The sequence below is a fragment of the Hyperoodon ampullatus genome (assembly GCF_949752795.1).
Source record: "Hyperoodon ampullatus genome assembly, chromosome: X".
NCBI classification, from domain to species: Eukaryota; Metazoa; Chordata; class Mammalia; order Artiodactyla; family Ziphiidae; genus Hyperoodon; species Hyperoodon ampullatus.
Window position 1 is genome coordinate 59,239,806 of NC_136913.1, and position 18,536 is coordinate 59,258,341.

The window sequence follows — 18,536 nt, forward strand, 5'->3', positions numbered from 1 at the left end:
ATCAATCAGTGTAAAGATTCCTAGATACTGTGAGACTCATTAAAATCATTTTGTAGTATTTTTTTCTGCAAACAAAAGACCTTTTTTAATTAAGAAAAACATCATTTAAATTTGCAAATGCTTTTCTCTTTTTAATGAAAAAACAATTAGCCATGACTTTTTTCCAGTGAATAAAAATTTCCCAAACAGGCTTGCTCTAAGCGTTAAACTTTTAAAATTTCAGTATTGTAGTGCTACCTCCATACACAAGAGCTAGCCTGATTAAAAGTTAAAATCTTTCTTGAAACAGAGAAAATCATTATAATGAATAATGCAAGTTAAAAAATTTTTAATTCAGTGTTTTCCTCAAAGTAGCTTCATATTTTAAGTACTCATTAGAAAAACGAAGCTGCAAAGTAATTTGTAAAATGAGACCACTACACATCTATCAGAATGACTAAAAATAAAAAATTATGACACCACCAAATGCTGGTGAGGATGCAGAGAAACCTGATTCCGCATACACTGCTGGTGAGAACGCACAATGGTACAACCACTCTGGAAAATAGCTTCTTCACAAACTAAACATACACTTATAATATGACCCAGAAATTGCACTCCTGGGCATTTTTTTCCCAGAGAAATGAAGCCTTGTGCTCACACAAAAAACCTGTATATGGATGTTTATAGCAGGGGTTGTAACAACCCCAAACTGGAAACAGCCCGGATGTCCTTCAACAGGTGAATGGTTAAGTGAACTACAGTACAACCATATCATGGAATCCTAGTTAGCAATAAAAACGACTGAAGTTTTGATATATGTAAAAACTTGGACCAATGTCCACTTTCCTCATTTGTAACAGGGAGGAGGTTGTCTCAAGAGCCTTCCTGTTTGGGAATTCAAGATACAGATGAGCAGAGTGGGGCAGGATGAGAGCATGTTTGAAAGAGCTTAGGGATTTTATTTTACTTTATTTTATTTTTTAGAACTTTTAGAGATTCAAAATAATCAGAAGGAAGTGGCTTGATGAAGGCCAACTGTCATGCCTCATGGGAGCCCATTTTGGAAGCTGGGAACCCAGGAGAAGGGGAGTTTAGGGTAGGTGCATTCTGTTGGCACAAGACGAAGTCTGCTCAGCTGTAGTGAACTTTAAGGTTGTTGCTTTCTCACACTGAGATGGGACAGGGTGGATTTGAGGCCTAAACTGAAAGGATTCTGTGTTCCCAGGAACATAAGGAAATATCTTGTTCTGATACACAAAATTAAGGGTTCATCAGTCAAGGCAACTAAAGAACTGGAGAGAGCCACATTGCCTTCTGAACACTGGGAGCAATGGGAAGTCCGGTGTCAGAGCACATTCATCTGGTGTAACAGTATTTGTCATGTGATTCTCAAGCACGACCAGTGTCTGCACTGTGTTCAGGCTAGGAAGTGAAGTACGCAGTTCAGAGCCCACGAAAATCTCCACAAGCTCAGTTGCTGCACATAATGCACAAAGGCGGGATTTTACATCCGGGACAGGAACCCGGCTAAAACCGGAAGCACCCCTTGCTACGGGGTCTAATGGGGGCATATGTAGTGTCTCCCAACAGCCAATCCTAGTGCCAGGAGTGTTTAGGAGGCGTAGCCGTGGAGAGACAGTGGCCAATGGCAGAGAGGGCCGTTAATAGAGTGAGGGCAACCGCGGGTGAGGGGAAGAGAGTACAGCCGCCACGGGAGGCTGAGGAGCTCTAGCCAGTTGGGTGGTTAGACTGTTGACGCGAACTGTAGCGGTACTTCAGCCACCAAACTTCGATTCTCGCCTGCCCTTAAACATCATGGGAGATTCACAGAGTGAGCATCAGCGGATGTTACGACGCCACAAGCGCGAGAAGGCAGAGCTGCAGGCCCACATTCAGGGCATGAAGAGCTCGGTCCCCAAGAGCGACGAGAAGAGAAGAAAGCAGTTGCTCCTCGATGTGGCCCGCCTCGAGGCCGAGATGGAGCAGAAGCACCAGCAGGAGCTGCAGAAGTTCCAGGAGAGTTTCCCTGATAACAGCAACCTCGATTCAGTCACTGAAGATCTGGGCAAGCTGGATCTCGAGGACAAGCCTCCTCACCTCTCGAGGGCACGGAGAAGGCGCGAAAGAAAGGTGGCCCTCGAGAGAGAAAGGCAGGAGAGGATGGCCAAGGCTGAGATGGAGCATCTGGCCAGCTACCGCCATGACGAGGAAATGAAGCTCGACGCCATCCTGTGGGCCAGGAATCTGGAGATGAAGGATATCCCGGCCGACGGCCACTGCATGTACCGCGCCATCCAAGACCAGCTGGTGTTCTCCGTGACCGTGGAGAGCCTGCGGAGGCGCACCGCCGAGTACATGCGGAAGCATGTCGAGGACTTCCTGCCCTTCTGCAGCGACCCCGAAACCGGCGACGCCTGCAGCCGCGACGACTTCTTGAGCTACTGCGACAACATCGTGTTCAGCGCGTCGTGTGGAGGCCAGCTCGAGCTGAGGGCCCTGTCGCACGTCCTGCAGACCCCCATCGAGGTGATCCAGGCCAACTCGCCCGCCGTCGTCTTCGGAGAGGAGTACACCAAGAAGCCGCTCACCCTGGTCTACAGGAGCTACTCCATCTGTGGGGAGCACTACAACTCGGTGAAGCCGCTCGACGCCGGCTCCGTCAGGTGCCCGGCCTCCTGTCTCTTGTAGGCCCGCTGCCGCCATCGCCGTGGCGGCTGCCGTTGGAGCCGAAGCTGCCGCCGCCGCGTCTCCTCAGCAGGCTCCGCTTTTTTCCTTCGGTTTTCTCAGGGTTTTGTTGATTCATTTTACTCAGAGTTCACCCCCTCTCTCCACCCCCGCCCCCCCTTCTTCCTCCCTCGCTCTTCTATCCTCGACCGTCCCTGGGTTGCTTCTTTCACGGGGTTAGGGGGACCGGAGGCCGGTGACCAGGAAGACATCTGCACCGTCCCACCCTGTTGGAGTGACTTTGCCAAGTTCCCACCTTTCTTGCTCCGCGGCATGTGGGGTGGGGTCTTCCCCGACCGGGGCTCGAACCCGTGTCCCCAGGATTCTTAACCACTGAGCCACCAGGGAAGCCCTAGTATTTTGTTTTGTTTTTTCATAAAACCTTGTATGGTTGCAAATTAAGTACAGTTGTTTAGATGTTTTCTGAATTCTAAATAATGTTTGTTATCTTTAGAAGTTAAATGTAAGCGTTAAATGTAGAAAGTAGATTTACCTAAACTGATAGGCTAGATAAGGCTTGCTCTAAGATGTGAAAGATCTCAATTGAATTTCCTTTATTAAATATAAGAAAGGACATGACTTTATTCAAGTAGTTGATTCATTTCATTATATCTGCAATTGATGTGAAGTAAGAAGAGACAAACTGATAGGTAGTTTAACTTACTGTGAGGGGTGACATCAACTAGCAAGTTTCCTTTATTCTCAGACATAAAAGGGTATAACTTTGTTGAAGCACTCGGTCCACTTTGTTCTATCTACAACTGGTATGAGTGTGAAAGATCTGAACTTAGTCGTTTTCCTTAATTCTTAGAGATAAAAAGTATTTAAAGAGAGATTTTAAAAAGTATTAAAGTAGTTGATTCATTTTGTTATATCTGCAACTGCTATGAAGCACAAAAAATGAGGAATATACTTTTGTTGATATTTGAGACTTGTTGATATCTTGAATTTGCCAAAAAAAAGTAAAAGTGAAATGATTTGCAGTAAACAATTAAAAAAAATTTAACCTTTAGGTCCTGTATTTCAGTGAGATTACTTAAATTCATTTTAAAATTCTTTGTACACACCAAATGTTCTAAACTATAACATACGAAGGGGAAAAGGCAAACAGTAGTTTGTTTAAAGAATAAAAGCAGTTTAAAAAAATACCTGGTTTTCTATTTTTGTATAGCTGACTGAGTTCATATAGAGTTTGTATCCCAGGATCGACTTCAGCAAAGGAATCCTGGAGGGTTAGGGAGCAGGAGTGAAGGGGGAGGACAGAGTGACAGATGAGGCTTTTGGAAGGAGGAATGGGCCTGCAGTCCTGATGGTGGTCTGGAGTGGAATATCTCCCAGGGAAGGATATAGGGAGGAACAAAATAGTTGAAGCTATCCTGAGTTGATGTTTCACTCAGTGAAAACATCATGAAATGGCTCCACTTAAGGATGTTCTCATTGCTATGCATGACAAAGTATTTGCACTTTCAGAAACTTGCCAGTCCAGGGCTAGTTGCAGGAGGGAAAGAAGTGCCACTGTTTTTTTCTTTTTTTTTTTTTTGAAGGCAGGGTGTGTGTTGGGGGGAATCTCTTTTCAAAATACAAATATAGAAATCCTGCCAGATAGTTCACTGTGTAAATGTGTGCATCAGATACATTTTCAGATAGCCAGCTGGCTGAGAAGAGGAAGTCCCTGAGAAAACTAGGTATTTGGCCGCATTGTGAGAAGAGCGCCTTTTATAGGGATGAGAATGCTGGCTGGGGATGGAAGGATAGGCCAGGAAGGGAGGCATAATCTATAGAAGGGGGCCTGGCTGGGAAAAAGGGTGAAAACTGGGGAAGGGGTCAGTCTAGGAGGATGAATGGGCCGTGGCAGGGGAAAGGGGACGAGGCAGAAGAAGGGGAGACGGCTAGGTGAGGACACCTGTGTGGACTGGGGCACAGGGTGAAGAAGGAGGCCAGGCTAGGAAGGGGATAATGGAGTGGGGGCTGCTTAGGGAAGGAGGACTCGGCTGGTCAAGGGAAAGAGGCTTAGTTGAGTTAGGAGGCAAAGGATGAGAGAGGAATCCTTGAGTGTTAAAGGGTAAAAGCCCTGGGGAATGGCACCTGACCAGGGAAAGAGATCTGGCTGGGAAAGTAGGCTTAAGCTGGGGAAGAGGGTGAGGCTGGGGAAGGGGCCTGGATGTGGGAAGGGGCCTGTCTTGGAAAAGGAGCACAGACTTGATAGGGTGGCACAAGCTGAGGATGGGAGACTGGCTGGGCTGGGGGAGATTGGGGGGAGAAAATATCCTGGCAGGGAAAGGTGGCCTGCCTGGGGAGGGGCTCTGGCAGGGGAATGGGGCCTGGAAAGGAAGCTGGTGGCGTGAGAGGTTCGAATGCTGAGACCGACATAGGCTGGGCATGGGATAATCGGTGGGTTGATGGACCTGGCTGGAAGAGGGGGACTAGCAGGTGGAGACGACCTGCTAGGGCAGGGATCCTGCCTGGGAAGGAAGGCGTGTGTCCTGGCTGAGGGAGGGCACATGGTTGAGGAAAGGGACCTAGCTGGGGGCACAGGCTAGGGATGGGGAGAAGGTCTGGCTGAGGAGGGGTAATAAGCTAGGGAAGGGGTTTGGTTGAGGAAGGGGTATACCGGTTGAGGAAAGGTACCTTACTGGGAAGGAAGCCCGCCTAGGAAAATGAGCTTAGACTGGGGGAGAGGCTGTTAGGTCCCTGGGTGAAGAGAGCCTGGCTGTGGGGAGGAGTCTGGCTGGGAAAGACTTCCCAGCTGGAGGCATGTGTGTGTGAAGGGGTCCAGGCAGGGAAATGTCACATGGTTGGGGAGGGGACTTTACTGGTGTTGGAGAGCTGAGAGAGGAGGATGCTTGGCCAGGGAAGGAGGTCTTTTTTTTTTTTTCTGGGGGTGGAAGAAGAGTGTTTGTTCTGGGTCCACCCACCGAGCCAATTAGTGTGCTGGGGGTGCGAAGCGGATGTAAAGGGTGGGCTGAGACAGTCCCGGGGACGGCCTAGGCCTCCACGGCCCGCCCGTAGATAACGCGGATGTGGCGGATGATGTCGTGGATGGCTTCTGACGTGGTGCCCTGGCCCCCGATGTCTGGGGTGCGCATATTTTCATTGCCCATGGATGTCAAGACGGCCTTGCAGATGGAGGTGGCGTAGGAGTGGAGCTTGAGGTGCTCCAATATCATGCGACTTGGCACTGGCTATGAAAGGCCAGTGAAGGGGGAACTCCTTGGAAAAGTGGTCCAGCTGAAAAGGGAAAAGGCTGGGCACAAGCACCTGGCTATGAGAAGGAGGCCCTTTCTGGAGAAGGGGTCCCGTGAGGGCAAGGGGACAAAGGGTTGAAAAGGGGCTTTGCCTGGGGAAGGGTAGCCTGGCTAAGGAGGCTGTCAACAGGGTCTCAGGTCGGGGAACAGGCCCTGGCTGGTTGAGGGGCCTGCGAGCAGAAGGGTCCTGCATGGGGAATAACACAGGCTGGGGTTGAGGCCTGCCTGGGGAGGGGAGGCTGGCAGCATAGGACGGTAAAGAGGCTGGGCTGTGGCCCAGGGTGGGAAAACTTCCAGGCAAGTGGCTAGAGGCTGGAGAGAGGGACACAGGCTGGTAAGATGGCTGGTTTAGAAAGGGGGCCAATCCAAAGAAGGAGGCATAGGCTGAGGAAGAGGCTCTGGCTGGGGAAAGGGGCCTGGCCGGGCAAGGGGACATAGGCTGGGGAAGGAAAAGCAAGTTGGGTCAGGGAGCCTGGGCACGGGCTGGCGGGGGTGGGTGGGTAAGAAGCTGGGGCAGGGGCCGAGGCAGGGGCCTGGGTAGGGTTACTGCAAAAGAGGAGACTGGCTGGGAACGTGACTCCGCTGGGGTGAGGGTCTAGGTGGGTATAGGGGAAGCCTGCCTAGGAGGGGAAGGGAACCAGGCTGGGGAAGTAGCCTTGGCCACGGAAGGGGGCATAGGTAGCTGGGGAGGCAGGTCTAAACGGACAAAGAGAGCCCGGCTGAGAAGAGGGCCTGGCTGGCTTGGAAGCACAGGCAGGTTAAGGGCTTCTGATGGGGGATGGGCTTATCTGCTGGGGCAGGGTGCATAATGTGGGGAAATGGGACTACCTGGGGAAGGGGGCCTGGTTCCAAGGGGGTATAGACTGAGGAGCAGGGTTAGGGAAGTGAGGAAGAGGGAATAGGCTGGTGACAAGGACCAGGGGCCTGCTTGGTATAGGGTATGAATTGGTATAAGGTGAAAAAGGGATTCCTGGCTTTTGCATGGGGAAGGGCTAGGGAGTAGCACCTGGCTAGGGGAGGAGGCACTCGCTAGGGAAGTTATCTGCACATAAAGTTGGGAGGCGCTGGATGCAGAGGGGCCACTGTTGTGAAGGCAGGGTGCACTGGCCAAGGAAGGGGGCATGGCCGCGGAAGAGGGCATAGGTTGGTGAAGAGGGCACTGCCTGGATAATGTGGGCCTTGCTGGGAGTGGGGGGAGGGCCTGGTGCTGCCCACGGAATTCTGCCCAGCAGAAGGCAGCAAACAAACCAGCAGAGTCCCATTTTACAGGCTTCTTTCTCCCTAAATACAAGAGAAATCACTATTCTGTCTAGGGAACCCTTAAGATCTCACTGGGCCTGTCCCAACTTCCTCCACTGGGTTTGCCTTCAGCTGGAAGGATGGGGAAGAGTAAACCCAGGCCAGATTCCAACCAGGCCCAGAGCACAAGCCAAGAAGGGGCCTTCGCTGTGGGATCTGGCAGGACATGAGGGATTTGCAGTCTGTTCCATTTTGTAACAGTGACCACAGTCACTGAGGACAGTTGACTGTTCTGGGCAATTGTGTGTGCAAAAGCCATGGGGTACTGTTCCCAAAGGGGTTCAATTCCAGAAGCAACTTTCATTCATTTACTTACCATTCTTCATTTACTCCTCATGATCATGCACTTTTGCCTTAGCAGCCAAAGACAAGGACACCTATCTGGATTTGAAGCCCCGCTCATATACCCACTTCCTAGCTTTGTGACTTGGATTAAGTCATCTAATCTTTCTGGGCTTCAGTTTCCTCATCAGTAACATGGGACAGTTAATGCCCGTCTTAGAGGTATCTCTTGGGATGTTAGGTACATTAAATGAAAATATGTATAAAATGTGCAATAAATGTATCATTACCTAGGGGCCTAAGACTATAACACTATCAGCTGTGGCAGCAACCACCCCTTCATTCTGTCTACAGTAATTTTGGAGCCACTTGGCCTCTTCCCACAGGTCCTACAGTGGAAGCCAAAACTTCTTGGTCTGCAGCGTGAAAGCAAATCCCACTGGGGCTTAGCAGAGTGTCCTCTTGGGGACGGGGGGCCTGTGTGTGGGGACTCCTCAGGCCAGTCAGTATCTTCCTTCCTTCCACCCTTTTTCTACACACACACATAGACATGCGTATTTTAAAAAAACCAAACTGGTATCATTCTATTTGAACTACTTTTTTTTTTTAACTTAACAATACATTATAAGCATTTCCTTCTCTCCTTAGTCTTCAATACGATGATTTTAATGCCTGCATTCTAGCCTGTGAATGTGCCACAATTTATTTGTCCTATTCTATTGCTGGACATTTAGATTGCTTTCAATTTCTCACTGCTACAAATATGCGACTGTAATATCCTTGTAGCTGAGTCTTTGTCTATATTTCTGATTATTCCCCTTTGATAAGATTTCTAGAAGTGATCTAGGTCCAAAGGAGAGGCTTTTAATGCATACTGGTAAATTGCCCTCCAGAAAGAGCGAGCCAATGTACACTCTCAGGGTGTGAGAGTGTTATTTTCCCATATAGTTGCAAACACTGAAAATTATCATCTTTGCTCATTTGTTAGGTGAAAAATGCTGTATTAGTTGACCCTTTGTTGATTACTAGTAAGGTAGAATATTCCTCTAAGTATTTGTTAGCATGTCTATTTCATTCATGCTGGAACAAATAATTCTTAATTTATTGCCTGTTCCTGACATTTGCTTAATTTTTTATGGGTAAGTTTGTCTTCTTCTTACGGATTTGTAATAGGTCCTTCCACTTTTCATTCAGATATTTTTTAAAACTAGTTTTTCCCATACATTATTAGGCTCTCAGTGTTGTTTCTGACTTTTTGCGTGTGCTCAAGGTTAAAATTGTAATGGAGTCTATCTATCGATGTTTTTCTTTATGGTTTCTGTCTTGGTATCTTGCTTAGAAAGGGCTTCCCCATCCCGAGGTTGCATCAATATTCGTATATACTTTCAAGTTTTTTATGCTTTCTCTTTATATTTAACACTATTTAACATATCCACCTGGAGATTACTTGGGTGGAAGACAAGGACATAAACTGATTTTCTCCAATTATGGTAATTAACCAGTTAGCCGAACACCACTTACTGAATAATCCACCATTTCACCACTGATTTCAAGTGCCACCTTCCACATATATGACATTCTTATGAGAGGGTAAATCTCGTTTCAGCCAGTCCCACAGAATAACTGCATACCAGTGACCTCCATGTGAAACTGCCAGCTGTCCATTCATCCATTCACTCCATATTTACTGAAGAGAATGGTGATAAACAATAGAGGTAGAGAGATAAAGATCCAGTCCCAGCGCTCACCATCTAGTAGAGATGGCAGATCGGAAAATAGACAGAAATAAACAGAAGGCAGCATGACCAGTGCTGTGATGAAAGGAAGCACAGAGGAAGGACACTTCATCAGACCTGGGGTGGCAGGAGGCTTAGGAGGAGTTTGCAGAGAACACAGCCACAGCAAAGGCAGGAGTGAAAGAACAGGGTGTCGGGACTTCCCTGGTGGCCCAGAGGTTGGGACTTTGCCTTCCAATGCAGAGGCTGAGGGTTCGATCCCTGGTCGGGAAGCTGGGATCCCACGTGCCTTGAGGCCAACAAACCAAAACACAAAACGGAAGCAGTGTTGTAACAAATTCAATAAAGACTTTAAAAAAAAATGGTCCACATTTAAAAAAAAAAAAAAGAACATGGTGTGTCCGTGTTCAGTGGAGCTGGAGGATAGAGGTGACAGGTGAGGGAGCTGTGGGAAAGAGGCTGCAGAGGGAGGCTGGCATGGTCTCCCAGCTTTAGTAACCATCGGTTTTACTCATAATATTACAAATTAAATAAATACACATTGAATGAGATACCATTTTTCATCAGTCAGATTAGCAAAGAAGTCAAGTTTGATAATATGCTGTGTTGATGGGAGAATGCAGAAACAGGCATTCTCAAACATACTGTTTCCCTTGTACATGACTAAAGAATATATTTTAAATGATACTATGGGTTGCTTTTGAGGAGGGGAACCAAGTTGCTGGGGGAAAAGGATGGGACGGAGCTTTGCACTGTGTAATCTCTTAAACGGCTGATATTTTGAACTATATGAGTTAATAAATAAATCTAAGCCTAACTAACTCACTAAATAAAACGCACATAGCTTTTGAACTGGCAGTCTATATCCAGGGATCTATACTACAGGTATACGTATTATACGGCAGTATATTTCAAGGCTATTCATTAGAGTGTTGTTTGTGCAAGTAAAACTCTAGATACAACCTAAATATCCTCAGTGAGGACTAGCTGAGTAAATTTTGCATCATCCATATGAATTGTTTCCTCTAGGGAGAGGGAAAGAAATGGGTGGGTGGGAGGAGGAAGGTGTTGAGCTTTTTCCTTTTAAACTATGTCCTTCGATAGAGTTGGATTTTTTTATTGCAAGGCTATATGTCACCTCATTCTCTCTCCTGCCAGCCCCTGGCAACCAACATTCTACTCTCTGTCTCTCAATTTGACTACCCTATGTACCTCATATAAGTGGAATCATACAATATTTGTCCTTTTGTGACTGGCTTATTTCACATAGCATAATGTCTTCAAGCTTCATCCACGTTGTAGCAGGTGTCAGAATTTCCTTTTTAAAGCTGAATAATAGTCCGTCGTGTGTATATACCACATTTTGTTTATCCATTATATCATTGAATTTTTAAGTAGAAAGTTGTATCTATGTATCATCTAAAAACTAGAAAAAATGATTTCAAAACACTATTTCCTTTCTTCCTCTTCCTCTGGGATAATTTAAATATCATAGGAATTATCTGCTCCTTGAAAGTTGGAAATAGTCCATTCACTTGTGAAACTGCGCCTGGGCCTTTTTTTGAAGTGAGACTCTTTGCCAGTCAGGTAGAGTCCTCGGAAGAAAAGCTATGCTGTGTAAAACAACCATAATTTATCTAAAATAGATAGGGACAAAAATTAGACAACAAAGTCAGGAGGTAAAGAGTAAATGTGAAATTTTTCTTATCTCTCAGAGGGTGAATCAAAGATACCATTTCAGTTTTGAAGTTGAAAAATTGAGAATTGTAGGCTTAAGCGTGGGGCTTACCGTCATAAAAATAACCACCAGTAGAACTAAAAGCGAATTGCCTATGCTCCCATTTAGAAGATTAAAAAAAAAAGAATAAAGGAAAGAGAAAACCTAGCCCTTGGAGCAACAGACAGTAAACAAAGGAAAGAGAAATAGTGAACTGGCCTTTTGTCATGGGGTCGCGGAGGGCGAGGGAGGAGCCAGGTAGCTTGTGCCTTTTTTTCCTGGCGTCTTCATTTTTACTTTGGTTTAAATTATTTTGCATGTCGAGATACCAAGGTTGTGCTCTGCGTCTGTGGCCTGTTCCTACTTGGAAAAAGAAGACATCTTCTTATCTCATTTTGATTCTGTTTTATTTCGGTGGGTATCTCCTAGGGGGATTATGCATATGCTCATTTACTCAGCCATCAAGTCCCAACTTGACTTTGAATAGGAAAAATGTGCCCCTTAAATATGTTTACTGCTCCTGAATTAATCTTGCCAAAACACTTTGTTAACCATTGACCTAGATGATCTCTGTAGGCCCTTCCAGCTCCCTCTGTGCCTGTTTTGGTTTCTCTGTCTCTCTATCTCTCTGTCTCTGTCTCTGTCCCTCTCCTTCACACACACACACACACACACACACACACACACACACACACACACACAGAAATCTAGGACCTGTCTCTGAACATTGTGTATGACCCCACAACACTACATGGCAGAAACAATAGGGAAGCAGTCTTGGTTTGGCGTAAGAAAGAAATGTTTTGATAATCAGAGCTATTCAAAGATATGAAAAACCATCTCACAAGGTGGCGAGTTCTCTGTTATTGGAGATGTGTAAGCCCAGGCTGGATAGCCACCACCTCAGAGGTTTTCAGGCCATTCAAGCGTCTAATGGGGATTTAGAAGAAATTTGAAAACAAAAGAGGTTTCTTTTACTTAGAGGTGGGGAGTGAGGCAGAAGAGAACCACAGAAGCCCCTGGGCATGGGGAAGGCCTGGGCTGGGAGCTGGGGGAGCACTAAAGGAGATTTGCCAGGCCTCTTTTACTCAGTTGAGTCCTCTTTCTAGAACCACAGAAATGTTCATCCCTCCCCCAGGGATGGCCCTGATGAGTCTTGAGTTTGGAAACAGAAGAGTATTGTGGAGCTGCAGGAATAGCCTAAGGTGGAGACACCACAACTGCAATGTTGACTCCAGCCCTTGTTCCGAAGTGCAAAACTACCGGTTGAGCGGGCTTGCAGAGTTGCCCAAGGGACCTGTTCTAATGAATAGCCTAGAAACACTGGAATACATTCTCAAGTGTGTAAATAGTGCTTCTGACATATCTGAGGGGGCTTGAAAACAGTTTAAGTATCCTAATCAGTTCAACCAAATACACTGAGTATCTCTACTAGCAGGCACTGCTGGCTGGGCAGGGGCCCAGGAAGGCCAGGGTAGGGGCCCCAAAATAATTAAGACTGAGTTTGTGCTCTCCATGGCAGCCTCACGGCCTCGGAGATGAGAAGCACACAAATCCAAGTGACTGCCAACCCAAGGCCCACCCTTAAGTGCTGTGGTCCAGTTAAGAAGATGAGGAAGTGAAGTGGGAATGCTCTGGGCCAGCTTGGAGTAGGGAGGAAGAGGGAACGGGAAGCTCGGAAAGTTCATCTCAGATTTAGGGGGGAAGCCCTCAAGGGAAGAGCGTCCCAGGCTGTGAGGACCCCAGGAGGCAAACACCAGAGGTGGCAGTGGGCGAGACACGAGTAAAGAAGGGTTGTTCGCATCTCCAGCGTCTGTTTCCCTCCATTACCACAAAAGCCTCCAATGTCCTTTTTGGGGGTGCGAACCCCTGTCACCCTCTTGGGGTGACAGCGGTTCACCTCCAGGACCCTCTCCTTTCAGGTCTGCCAATCAAAGCACCGATTCTTCCGGGCCACAGTGATTGGCTCAAGGTGAATCTATGGCTTGGGCCTGCCCAATCAGAGTGAAGCCCATGAGCACACGCGCTCTGTTGCTCCTTTGAACCTGTGAGAAACAAAATCCGGAGCCCCTGCCATCTTGCATCTGTGGGAGCTGGCAGGGGAGGGAGTGCAGTGACCAGGGTGGCCGAGGTGAAGCCACCAAGGTTCATCACCAAATTGAGTCACCTCCTAGGAAGAGGCTAATAATAAGGCGTTCCTGGAATTGGAGGTGAGTTCAAAGTTCTTGGAAAATCACGCCAGAATTTTGTTTGAAACAAAAGCGGAAGGAAATGGGCAGCGGCAGCGGTGTTTTCCCATGTCCACGAAGCCGCTTTATCTGGGCTTCTCAGCTACCTTGAAACCAAGAACGGGCTACTCGGGGTATTCTAGCCCCTGGGGAGTGGGCTCTCTAAGGAGTAAGTGAGAACTCGGGGGCCTGTGGCAGTCTGATGTGAATGAGTGTTTGTCCATTCCCAGGAATGCAAGCATCCCTGAGGGGTCCTGGGAGTAACCGGGTTCTGATCCCAGTCATGAGTTTCTGATCATGAGCTGCCTTCCCGTAGGGCCCAGATTCAGTGACCAGCCACATCGGAGAAGAGAGACTATTTCTGCCACTTGCTCCATCCTTTGTGGAAAAAAGTCTTCTGTACTCAGGAGTTAGAATGTTACCCTAGAGGCAATAGAATCCGTTAAAAGTTTGTTTTTCAGAAGGAATGAGACATCAGAGCTATGCTTTAGACATAAGGAATCTTAGGGGAAAGAATGGATTGCAAGGAGAGAGATTGGAGGCAAGAAGCTGATTTGAGAGGCTGTCTTTTCATCCATGACAGACGACGCTGACCTGGCCTGGGGCTGTGGCAGCAGGGAGAGAACAGGGGACCAAAGTGATGGACACTGGGAGTAGAATTAACATTTGTTTTATGTGGAGGGTAAAGACAAAGACAGGATCAGGGGTGCTTCCCTGGTTTGTGGCTGGAGTAACTCCTAAGGTCCACTGAGATAGGCCCTTAAAAATCCCTTCAATTACCAATCAAGTAGAGTGTCCCCAGTTTCACGTATACAACCTTTGTACACTAAAGCTTTTTGTACCTCTGAGCCAAACTGAAAGGAGCATGTGAGTGAGCACAGACTGTCTTAGAAAGGATACACAAGAAACTCCAAGGAGACCAACTCAGCAGCTGAGAATAGGGTGTGAATGCACTGATTATTCAAAATAGAAATAGAGTTTAAAATTTTAAGTATATAATCAAATTTTAAGAATAAAAGCAGTACGGGATTTCCCGGGTGGTCCAGTGGTCAGGGCTCCACGCTTTCACTGCCAAGGGCCCGAGTTCAATCCCTGGTCAGGGAACTAAGATCCCACAAGCCGCATGGCACAGCCAAATAAATAAATAAAAGCAGTAGCAAGACAAGAGTGTGTCACCCATCAGTACTGTCACCAAGCTGAGAATTTTTCAGTTGATAATAATAAGACAAGAGCTTCAGCAGGACAATGCAGGGAGGGCTCTACATCCTTCCTCCTGTAGTTCTCTAGTAGGTAACTATTTGACCACAGTTCACAGCCTGTCTCTTTGTCATACACACATCCCACTGCTTTCAAGGAAAGCAAATAATCCTCAGAGACAGTAAAGTCTAAATTCCACATCTTTTGGTTAAAATGGTAAATTGTATTTATTTTACTATAATAAGAATCATATTATATATGCATATGTATACATATCCATTTATACAGTTATATACATACAGATACATGCAAATATAAATGAAACACTAAAAAGCTACAAGCCAAATGTCAGCAGTGAATTGTGAAGTCTGAATTGTGAGATTATGAGATTTTTACTTTCTTTTTTTTGTTTTTGGCTTTGTAGGGTCTTTGTTGCTGCACGAGGCTTTCTCTAATTGCCCTGAGCGGGGGCTACTCTTTGTTGCAGTGTGCGGGCTTCTCGTTGCGGTGGCTTCTCTTGTTGTGGAGCACGGGCTCTAGGCGCGCGAGCTTCAGTAGTTGTGGCACACGGGCTTAGTTGCTCCGAGGCATGTGGGATCTTCCTGGACCAGGGCTTGAACCTGTGTCCACTGCATTGGCAGGTGGATTCTTAACCAGTGCACCACCAGGGAAGCCCGAACACATTACATTTTCAGGGAAAAATAAGTGTGTTTCTTTAAATCCACTTGAGTTTGCTTGAACAGGCTCTTTGCTTTGGCCAAGGAGGAGGCAGGCCCTAGGGGCAGATGCACGTGTGTTCCAGCGCAGGAATTTCTCCTCTCCAGGCCTGCCCTCCACCTTTACAAGGCGATTTCAGGCTTGCAGAGCTCATGAAGAGTCTCTCGCTCACACATGGGCATTGTCGGAGGGCATGTACAAGGTCTCTTTGAATCTCATAGATGAATTTACAACCGTTTCATGAGGGATTCCTCCCGATGGCCCCAGAAACTATGTTGGGACTGTTCTGCCTGACTTACAGCCAAGAGTCATGTCAAGGCTGCGTGTGGCAGCAGCACAGTGCGGTGGGAAAAGTGACACAGACGAGTGAGCCGTGGAATTCTGCAGTGTGACCATCAGCCCAACACTCCCCCTCTCTGGCCCTTCCTTCCTTCATTGCTAAGATGAGGGGATCATTAATTCCACATTTTAAAAGCAGTATAATTATTTTCTGAAATCGGACCCACAATGGATTTTGAGTTTTGCATCATTTGCAAAGCAGTTTCTGTTTCTTTCTTCTGCTTCTACTGATGCAGAGACCTGAGGCCCACTACAATGCCTTGTCTAAAAGCAGAACCACTAAACCTTGGTGACACAAAGAAATTGCCGCAGAAACTTTGAAATTTAAGAACTTTCTGTTTTGCTTTGTTGTTTGTTGTTTTAATTTTTTACTTTGAGCCAGGTCAAATTTTTAGCCTTGATGTACTTCCCTCACTGATCTTTGAAGAGAGAAGGGAGGTCCCCAGAGGCCAAGGTGGGGAGGGCGATAGGCAGACAGGATGGCAGGGAGCACCGCTTAGAGTTCTGTTAAAGAACAAAATTCACCTGAGTGAATTTGAAGATCAATTGGCTGTATTCAGCAATTCACAAATCGGACAGCATCCCATCTAGCAAGCAGAGAGCAGCTCCAAGGAACTGTACAAAATGGAAGGTTTTGAAAGGCAGAGAAGGGGTGGGACAAAGAAGTCATCAACAAAATAAGGGGTTATTTCAGACAAAGGTCACCTTCCTTTTGGGGAAGGCAGGGGTCTATGTGGCAGACTACCTCACTAGTGCTGGCCAGGAAATTCCAGACTGACTGGTTAAAGTCACTTTCATGGGATGGGCTAAAACTGCAATTTGGTTACGTATTAAGTCTTGGTTTACTGATGTGGGGCATAGCACACGTGACTTCATTTTGGGCCTGTTGTTTCTTTGTTTAACAGTTCTATTTGAGTAGAATAGGCATGGCAAGAATAAACACAAAATGTTAACAGAGGGCTTCCCCGGTGGCGCAGTGGTTGAGAGTCTGCCTGCCGATGCAGGGGACACGGGTTCGTGCCCCGGTCCGAGAAGATCCCACATGCCGCGGAGCGGCTGGGCCCGCGAGCCATGGCCGCTGAGCCTGCGCGTCCGGAGCCTGTGCTCCACAACGGGAGAGGCCACAGCGGTGAGAGGCCCGTGTACCGCAAAAAAAAAAAAAAAAAAATGTTAACAGGGGTTTTCTCCCAGGAGAATTATGGAATTTAATTTCTCCAGATTATTGACAGTGAGCATATATTACAGTTTTATTTTATATTGTATTTCAATAAAAATCAATCAGTGTAAAGATTCCTAGATACTGTGAGACTCATTAAAATCATTTTGTAGTATTTTTTTCTGCAAACAAAAGACCTTTTTTAATTAAGAAAAACATCATTTAAATTTGCAAATGCTTTTCTCTTTTTAATGAAAAAACAATTAGCCATGACTTTTTTCCAGTGAATAAAAATTTCCCAAACAGGCTTGCTCTAAGCGTTAAATTTTTAAAATTTCAGTATTGTAGTGCTACCTCCATACACAAGAGCTAGCCTGATTAAAAGTTAAAATCTTTCTTGAAACAGAGAAAATCATTATAATGAATAATGCAAGTTAAAAATTTTTTAATTCAGTGTTTTCCTCAAAGTAGCTTCATATTTTAAGTACTCATTAGAAAAACGAAGCTGCAAAGTAATTTGTAAAATGAGACCACTACACATCTATCAGAATGACTAAAAATAAAAAATTATGACACCACCAAATGCTGGTGAGGATGCAGAGAAACCTGATTCCGCATACACTGCTGGTGAGAACGCACAATGGTACAACCACTCTGGAAAATAGCTTCTTCACAAACTAAACATACACTTATAATATGACCCAGAAATTGCACTCCTGGGCATTTTTTTCCCAGAGAAATGAAGCCTTGTGCTCACACAAAAAACCTGTATATGGATGTTTATAGCAGGGGTTGTAACAACCCCAAACTGGAAACAGCCCGGATGTCCTTCAACAGGTGAATGGTTAAGTGAACTACAGTACATCCATATCATGGAATCCTAGTTAGCAATAAAAACGACTGAAGTTTTGATATATGTAAAAACTTGGACCAATGTCCACTTTCCTCATTTGTAACAGGGAGGAGGTTGTCTCAAGAGCCTTCCTGTTTGGGAATTCAAGATACAGATGAGCAGAGTGGGGCAGGATGAGAGCATGTTTGAAAGAGCTTAGGGATTTTATTTTACTTTATTTTATTTTTTAGCACTTTTAGAGATTCAAAATAATCAGAAGGAAGTGGCTTGATGAAGGCCAACTGTCATGCCTCATGGGAGCCCATTTTGGAAGCTGGGAACCCAGGAGAAGGGGAGTTTAGGGTAGGTGCATTCTGTTGGCACAAGACGAAGTCTGCTCAGCTGTAGTGAACTTTAAGGTTGTTGCTTTCTCACACTGAGATGGGACAGGGTGGATTTGAGGCCTAAACTGAAAGGATTCTGTGTTCCCAGGAACATAAGGAAATATCTTGTTCTGATACACAAAATTAAGGGTTCATCAGTCAAGGCAACTAAAGAACTGGAGAGAGCCACATTGCCTCCTGAACACTGGGAGCAATGGGAAGTCCGGTGTCAGAGCACATTCATCTGGTGTAACAGTATTTGTCATGTGATTCTCAAGCACGACCAGTGTCTGCACTGTGTTCAGGCTAGGAAGTGAAGTACGCAGTTCAGAGCCCACGAAAATCTCCACAAGCTCAGTTGCTGCACATAATGCACAAAGGCGGGATTTTACATCCGGGACAGGAACCCGGCTAAAACCGGAAGCACCCCTTGCTACGGGGTCTAATGGGGGCATATGTAGTGTCTCCCAACAGCCAATCCTAGTGCCAGGAGTGTTTAGGAGGCGTAGCCGTGGAGAGACAGTGGCCAATGGCAGAGAGGGCCGTTAATAGAGTGAGGGCAACCGCGGGTGAGGGGAAGAGAGTACAGCCGCCACGGGAGGCTGAGGAGCTCTAGCCAGTTGGGTGGTTAGACTGTTGACGCGAACTGTAGCGGTACTTCAGCCACCAAACTTCGATTCTCGCCTGCCCTTAAACATC

At 46.4% G+C, this 18,536-nt stretch overlaps 1 protein-coding gene across 1 annotated transcript; it reads left to right on the forward strand.

The window, feature by feature from the left end:
* Window positions 1–1,797: 1,797 nt before the first annotated feature.
* On the forward strand, window positions 1,798–2,670 carry LOC307069676 (OTU domain-containing protein 6A-like; the record flags this gene model as incomplete). The annotated part of the gene is made up of 1 exon (XM_079728029.1): window positions 1,798–2,670. The coding sequence occupies one exon, from the start codon at window positions 1,798–1,800 to the stop codon at window positions 2,668–2,670; it is 873 nt and encodes a 290-aa protein (XP_079584155.1).
* Between the last annotated feature and the right edge of the window lie 15,866 nt (window positions 2,671–18,536).